At 34.3% G+C, this 8,225-nt stretch overlaps 1 protein-coding gene across 1 annotated transcript; it reads right to left on the reverse strand.

Moving 5' to 3' along the window:
- Positions 1-267: 267 nt before the first annotated feature.
- LOC107590362 (metalloreductase STEAP2-like) lies at positions 268-7,264 on the reverse strand. Its single transcript, XM_016279069.1, has 5 exons — positions 7,186-7,264; positions 4,288-4,826; positions 2,192-2,719; positions 1,017-1,181; positions 268-924 (listed from the first exon to the last, which is right to left on the reverse strand). Exons 2-5 carry the CDS (start codon positions 4,786-4,788, stop codon positions 640-642), a joined length of 1,479 nt encoding a protein of 492 aa, XP_016134555.1. The 5' UTR covers positions 4,789-4,826; positions 7,186-7,264; the 3' UTR covers positions 268-639.
- Between the last annotated feature and the right edge of the window lie 961 nt (positions 7,265-8,225).

Here is an 8,225-nt window from a genome sequence, read left to right on the forward strand (position 1 = left end):
TGAAAGAAATGTATCACATTTCCACAAATTAAGCAGCACAACTATTTTCATTAACAATAAGAAGAAATGTTTCTTGAGCAGCAAATCAGCAGATTAGAATATTTTCTGAAGGATCATGTGACACTGAAGACTGGAGTAATGATGCTGAAAATTCAGCTTTGCATCATAGGAATAAATTACATTTAAATATATATTCAAATAGAAAACAGTTATTTTAGTTTATTCTACTGTTTTTACTGTATTTTTAATCAAATAAATGCAGCCTTGGTGAGCACTAAAACATAAAAAAATATTAAAACATCATATGGACTCAAAATGTTTGAACAGTAGAGTGTGCATAAATAAGATTTGGTGTACAATAAGGCTCTTGAACATTCATCCACTCACATGACATCCTCCTTTGAGTGGGTCAATGAGGTCACATGACCATTGCAGTTCTAACAAAACTCCTATTAATTAAAGAAAACAGGACTGGAACCGAATTATATAACTACAAATAAATCTTTGAGTCCAATAAAGCAGCTGAAATGTCAACTTATAGACGGGCTGTATGCTGGCCAGGTATTATGTGTATGATTAATACATCTAGAAACAAAAGGCTGAGAGTTTGTCACTGTGACATTAAAAACTGCGGTGGAGTTACATGATGGTGACCCTCTCGGGTGAAACATGGGCAGCGGGTCTCTCGTGGTTGGTGCGGCTCTGACTGGAGTCTAATCCACACCTGATCCGCTTCAGCTTCCGGCTCACACAGGGAAGCAGCAACACCACTTTTCCTATTATCACCGTGACAGGCAGAACCAGGGCCAGGACGAAATTGGGCGGCATGTAGAAGCGATAAGACTCCTCCAGAAACGCCCGCTGCCAGCCAAAGAGCAGAGCGTGGAACGTGGAAATGAGCAGGGCGATGTAACCTAGAGTGGACTGACAGGATATAGACACTTGTTTGACATCTTATTTGTCTGAGGAGCATAGAACACTGAAGCTGCAAGATTGGAGGATGGAGATTGTCTTACCTGGATAAAGCTAAACTCTCGCCAGTTGAGTGCGCTGTGTACCGATGGAATGAAAGTGACAGCTAATAGAGAGAGGAGCCCCAAACCCATGATGCCAAAGGAAAGGTACATCTCCACTCTCCAAACTTCCTCTTCATTCCACGAGTTCTCTATGTTGGCATGCACCTACAGAGAAAGACAACATAAGATTTGTTTATAGGATATATTTTTCATTTTCATTTTTATTTTATTTTATTAAAATATTTTACATTCATGCTACCATATTATATATTGCCATATTCCTGTTAATATGTTTTTATTTTTTATATAAATATAAATGTATTTAGATATATAAATGTATATTAAAAATCTATTTTACATACACAAAATTATTTTAAATGAACACTTATGAAAGTTTTATAGGTTTTGGTGCATAAATATATAAAAACTGGGGAAACATGTATTATTATTATTATTATTATTATTATTATTATTGATGATGATAGGCTGATATAATGCTTATATAATCAAAATAAATCTGAATCTGAACTACAACAACTGAATTTGCTAAAACATATATTATTAATAACCGTAATAATAATAATATAGTTTATTATATTTATTTATAATTCATTTATATATTTATTTTATATTTTATTGACAATATTTATTATTTTTATTATTATTATTTGTTTTGTTGTATCAGTATGTATTTATTATATATATATATATATATGTATGTATGCATATACAGTATTTATATACATATTCATCTGTGATGATTATTATTATTGTTATTAATTAACAATGATTATTAATTATGATTATTATTGATAATAACAATACATTATTTTATTAATATGATTGTATCTCTATGTATTTAATTATTTATTAACTTTTTATGATTATTATGATAATGATGTTATTATTAATTAACAATTACTATTATTAATAATAATAATAATAATAATAATAATAATAATACAATAATTAACAATAATAATGTAGTTTTCTATTAATATCTTTGTATCTCTATGTATTAATGTATGTATTTATATATTTATGTTTATATTTTATTAACAATTATTATTATAATTATTATATTAGCAACACATAATGTGGTAGGGGGGAAAAAACAATAACACATCTGCCACAGTGGAACTGCTGGATCTCAGCGATGTGAAACACACACAGACCTGCTGATAGGCCATGTTGAGCATCAGGTATCTCTCTGAGCGTCTCATGGGCAGGCAGACGCTGTACAGCACGTGAATGCAGCCAAAGAAGAAACTCAACAAACCAAGCTGTTTGCGGCTCTCCAGCCAGCCCTCCAGCCAGGGCGGGAAACGGCGGTACTTCGTCCCGTAGATGAGCTGGTACGCAGCAGCAAGCTGTCCTGCTAAATACACCAGTGCTAGCAGAACTATGGCCACTAAAGGCAGCGTCCTGTTCGCTATTTCCAGAGGAATCTTGTAGAAAAAACTCTGTCTGCTCTTTATATAAGGATGGATGATGTCCCGCACAAAGGAGTAAGCGAAAAAGAAGATGGACAAGGCGACCGTGGTCAGAACAGGTCCTTTCCAGGCGGTGAAGAGATGCAGTGGCATATTCTCGATCTCTTTGGCAGAAGAGAGGGCGCCCATGTCCACAGGGATGAAACTGAGCTGACGGGCCAATTCAATGAGCTGCTGTCGAGCGTCCACTGAATTACTGCAAATATAGACCTGTAGAAAGAGATTACAAGCAATCAATAATCCTTCCTTTCAAAACATGCATTCATTCACAGCAGCAGTTAGGCTGATATATTGGTGACCAAATCATTGTTGTCCAATTCCAGGTTAAAATTAGATTTTGAATGCCAAATTTTCAATGTGGTCTCAGACTGGATCCCACTATATATTATGCATGATCGTTTACAGTATGAACAATTTCCTAGAACCCATAATTAGAGTGGAATTAATTCACTGAGTTTATACAGTTTTAAAATTAGACTGTGAGATAAAAGCAAGTTTATGGCATGGCTGTAATGGATCTTTGATTGTGTTAATAAAATCTTTTCCTCTTTCAGCTCACAGAGCTTCCACAGAGGGCGGCTCATCTGTTCATCATTCTAACCAGCTGCTCACAGAAAGTACTGCAAGACATTTACTTTCACTGCTGGCTGGAAGAGGTCTCTGCTAATACGACAAGACATAATCCTCATCATCATCTTCCTCCTCCTCATCTTCATTCCGTGGACACTAATTCACTTCAGGAGTGTCATTAGCATACTGAGGGCTATAACTTGTTTTTGACCCACAGCGTTTCGCACACTGTTGAACACAGCACCAGGGTCTGTAATATTTTATTTTTGTTTTATTTTATTTTGCCTATACTGCAGTTATAGAGCAGTAAAACAGTGTAGATCAGTGTTGTTTAGTAAAACTAAAATTGTTTTAAAATATTTTTTCGTTAACTGAAATAGTTATAGAGCAGTAAAACAGTGTAGATCTGTGTTGTTTAGTAAACAACTATTAAAAATAATTTTTCGTTAAATAAAAGGTAAAAATGAAATAAAGTGAAATAAAGGTAAAATAAGACGCAAAATTTAATGAGAAATATTGCCTTGTCAATTAACTAAAATAAAATAAGTACTAACATTTCTGAAAATAAAACTGAAATAATAATATAGCTGAACAGAAATAGTTAAAAAAATTATTAAAATTACAAAATCATATAACAGAATTACTAAAACTAAATTTGAAAAATGAAAACATAAAAATTAAAGCTACTTAAAAATATTAATAAATAAATCTAAGTACTAAAATTACTAAAAATAAAACTGAAATAAAAATCAATTAAAGCTAAACAGAAATATTTTTTTAAAATAATTAAAATTACAAAAGCACATAACAGAATTAATAAAACTAAAAGTGAAAAAATAAAGCAAAACTAAAAGTAACTTTTTAGTAATAAAATTACTTAAAATAAAACTGAAATAAACTAATTAAAGCTGAACAGAAATATTTAAAATAATAATAATTACAAATGCATGAAAAAGTAACTTCAGAATATGAATAAATACTGTAATAGTACAGAAATAATACTTAAATAACACTGGTACTGTATAGATCATAAGGACTGAAATTGAGTCCAGGTCGAGACACCGTGTCTGGGCTCAGATACACCTTGGACAGACTGTTCTGAAGTTCTGCCAAAACATCTGAACAGAAACATTGTGAGCAGTGTGTTTTAATTTAGACGTTCCTGAGTGTCGTGGCTGTCGCAGTTCACTGAATTGTGTACAACATACCTGTCGACTGGAGTCTCTGGGGCCTGACTGCATGGCCCAGGACGAGATCACATTGAAGCCTTTGACAACAATGGATTCTGGGAATAGGGAGGCTAGGTATTCTGCGTTTGATTCTGGATACTGGTTGACCCTTCTGTTGTTGCTGACATCCACCAGTATTTTTCCAGCCAGCAAATGCTTGATGTCCCAGAGGGAGGAATAGTGCTCTCGGCGAATGGCCAGTAGCACGATGTTGGCCTTTCCCACTGCGTCCTCATGATGGGTCACATCTACCACGTGCGGGAACGATTCGGCTGCTCTCTTGGGCTGTCGGCTCCCCACCACCACGTGAAACCCACTGCGGAGCAGCCGGAGGGTCAGGCTTTTGGAGAAGTCTCCAGAACCGATGATGCTGACCGTGGGCTTGCCGGATCCCTCTTTGGACCCGTTCTTCAGCCCGTATGGTAGGAAGCAGACTTTGGTGCTGGCTGGGCTGCTACCCAGCAAGGAAATAGAGTCCATTTTCAAGCCCGAAGCACCTTGTACTGGATCTTAAGACACTATAACGGAATAATGCTTTGTTAAATGAAATGTCAGATGCATATATATATATTTTTTTTTACAATTTAGTTAAAATACAATCTCTTTAAACTCGTCAAGAACCCAAAATAAAAAGACAAATATATTTTATTTTGAGATGAAATATGACTGGAAACATCCTTTCCGGAAATATTTTTACAAAATAAGAAAAAAAACAACAAACAACAAATACTACTATGATTTAAAAATACTCTTGTCATTTTAATTACTGTATTATATATATATATATATACAGTACACAGTTATTTTGTAGAAATGTGTCTGGAGTGCATTATTTTCAATATTGTATTACAGTGATGGGAATCTAATGACAATCATCATTGATGATTGAATTTTAACAATTATAAATAAACTCGCAAGTAAACTATAATCTGGACGCATTACAGTAGTAAGGATTGAGTGGGAAATGTGCCTAATTGTCATAATATAATACGAAAATGTTAATAAATGATATAATTAATAAAATAATAATAGGGATGTAACGATTACCGGTTTGACGATAAATCGTGATAAAACACCCCACGGTTAGTATTACCATTTCATATTTTAATTATCACTATAACCGTATTCGATTACCGCGATTTGAACAACTGAGGATAAATAAATACTGTACTGCACAGGGCTCCAGTGTGCGACCAAATGGGCGCATTTTGCGATTAATTTTTTCTGCCGGTGCGACTAAATTTTGTGTGTGGTCACACTGGCGCGACCACCGCATTGTTTAACTCATAAGCGCTGTTCTGTTGCATGTGAGAAACGTCAAACGGCAAAAGAAACTGAAAGCATAACGAAACCGCGCGACTCGTTTGCGCTGCGCAGCCCTTCGAGTGTAGAGCCTGGTTTATTCTCGCCGCGTCAGGAGCGCGAAGCTGCGTGCAGCAAAAATGACGTGAATATTGAGGAAACGATGGATGGGTTTCATGCTAAAGTAAAGTTAAAGACCAGAGGTGAACATGTTGGTTTTCTTGTGGGACAAAACCATGCAAGCACTGTCACCGACAGCAAGTTTAGTTTTACTTTTCTTTTTGTTTTCATTTTGAAAAGCTTATCTTTGCTGTTTACCTCACGCTATGCTATGGAGGCTCTCTTTTTATTTATTTGATTCCTCAGTGTTTACTAAATGTTCTGTCATTTATTAGTCGATATATAATACAGCATGTGGTGTACACCATGCCTCGTCTTATTCGTTTTTGTTAATAAAAGTTTTATAAGCTAGTTTGTCATCGTATCTTACTGTTTTATTGTTATTATAATGTTTAATTAAGAATAACAATGAAGCCATCTTTTGTTTTAGTCTTAAAAAGTGAAAGGTGTGTAGATCAAGAAAACGGACCGAATTAGCATGCCCTGCTGTAAATTTTGACCGGTTGATGAAAAACAAGCTTATGTGGATTCTAAACCTTTAAACAATAAGGTATCTAGTATTATTTATGGAGCAGATAAATACCTATAATCATTTATTAATCAATTATCATTTTGACTTGACCCTTTTCTTTATTTAAAAGCTGAAACGTGAGGTTTACCATTCATGAAACGTTTTCCAAGCTTTATTTGAACATTTACATTAGATATTTGAACATGCTATTCGATAAACTGTTGTCAGTCATGTTGTCATTTAAAATCCGGACATCCTTGGCAATGTTATTGTTTTAGTTATGCAAACAAAAACTCATTGTATTTGTTGTTTGTTGATTTTAAATGTAAAACTTGGTGAAATGATTTATGTGTCAGTACTTTTTGAACATCTCCAGCACATTTTAACAATACCGTGATAATACTGATAGCCGTGATCATTTTGGTCACTATAACCGTGATAAGATTTTCATACGGTAACATCCCTAAATAATAACAATAATAATGCAGTAATAACTAAATAAATAATAATAAGATTGCATTTAACATAGCTTTATTATTAAATTAAACAACTATATTAAGATCCACAGGTTGGTTGGATGCGTGTATGGTTTCCTCATAAAAACCTGTTTTAAAATGTAAAAAGGTATTCCAACAAAGAATAGAATAGAATATGGAATCAAATTCTGTAGCCTATTCCTCAATACCATGATGACATTGAAATCTCAGACAGGCTGTGTGACCTGTTAGAGGACCAAATATGATTGTTTGCTCATATGGAAACAACAGTACATGAATCTTTTTTATTATTATTATTCATCAAAGAAGAACAGAAACAATATCTATATATTTATATAATATCAGGGGCAGGTTGCTCTGTAAATTACGCATTGTGATGGTAGAATAGAGCATGACGCACCCGATTTATTTGTAACTGCGAAAAACATCTCAAGGTTATAACGTTACCTGTAATGGAATCTGCCGAGGCACCATCGAGCAAACCGAAGGGATGCGTGTGTCCCTCACCGGTGACTGTGTGCCCGCCCTCTGTCCGTTTGATTTGCAGTGTCGGCGTCTCTTTCATTGGGGGCCAGCTGTTTCTAGACAATAGCTGTTATTTTCCTCTAGGGGGCGCGTGGAGGCTCATAAAGCTTCAAGATAAGTTGCCGTTCTTGTTTATTCTATTTCTATGCTTTTATACGTCTTGAAGTTGCAGCATGTCTCTGATCTGCTGTGAAGACAGCCCTCTGCGGTAAGTAGGATACACCTCTGGGTTGATCTAGGCTGGTAACTCAGTGTAGGTTATAATGAAAAATGTAAGCATGTTTAAACTTTTTCTAAAAAAATGCACATACAATTAATGCAAATAAAATACACTTTAGCCGTTTAAACCTGTTAGATATGCAAATTATGCAATATTAAATATGCACAAGTGATAGCCCACAGAAAATGAAACTTATTTTTGTTATAATGTGATCAATAATTCACAACCTACTCTCATAACATTGTTTATTTAACAACATTTACATATTTAATTTGCATTTGGGGAAATAAACAAGTTTTGTGCCCATTTTTATAAAATGCCTTATAAGAAAAAACTCTGACAAGTACCCCAGTATAAAATAAATCAATGCGTTATAAAATAATATTAATAATATAAATTAAATGTTTTTTCAATTTCAATTAGGCCTGTTTTCTCATTTCTGGCCACAGTGAATTGCACACCACAGGTGAACAATGAAAGAGCAATGCACTGGGACAAAACCCTTTCAGCCAAACGCTAATGACATTTGCATGGGATTGAAACAATTCATTATAATTAAAACCCCTGCTATGGGCTGTACAACAGATTACTGGAAAAACCTGCAAATAATGACTCTCACTCAGACAGTACACTGGTTCAGGTTCAATTGAAAATCTTAAACATATGAATTTTCAGTTCAAAGAATAGTGAATAAAATATAGTAAAATATAAATATATAGATAAAATATAGTATTTATCCATA

Source organism: Sinocyclocheilus grahami, unplaced genomic scaffold, assembly GCF_001515645.1.
Source record: "Sinocyclocheilus grahami isolate Dianchi unplaced genomic scaffold, SAMN03320097.WGS_v1.1 scaffold126.1, whole genome shotgun sequence".
Lineage (NCBI taxonomy): Eukaryota > Metazoa > Chordata > Actinopteri > Cypriniformes > Cyprinidae > Sinocyclocheilus > Sinocyclocheilus grahami.

Excerpts from the sequence above, each read along its gene's own strand:
- LOC107590362 (XM_016279069.1), bottom strand. The coding sequence starts at position 4,788 with ATGGACTCTATTTCCTTGCTGGGTAGCAGCCCAGCCAGCACCAAAGTC. Across the intron at positions 1,182-2,191 it reads TCAACATGGCCTATCAGCAG|GTGCATGCCAACATAGAGAA; the intron begins GTCTGTGTGTGT and ends CTTTCTCTGTAG. Across the intron at positions 925-1,016 it reads GAGAGTTTAGCTTTATCCAG|TCCACTCTAGGTTACATCGC; the intron begins GTAAGACAATCT and ends ATATCCTGTCAG.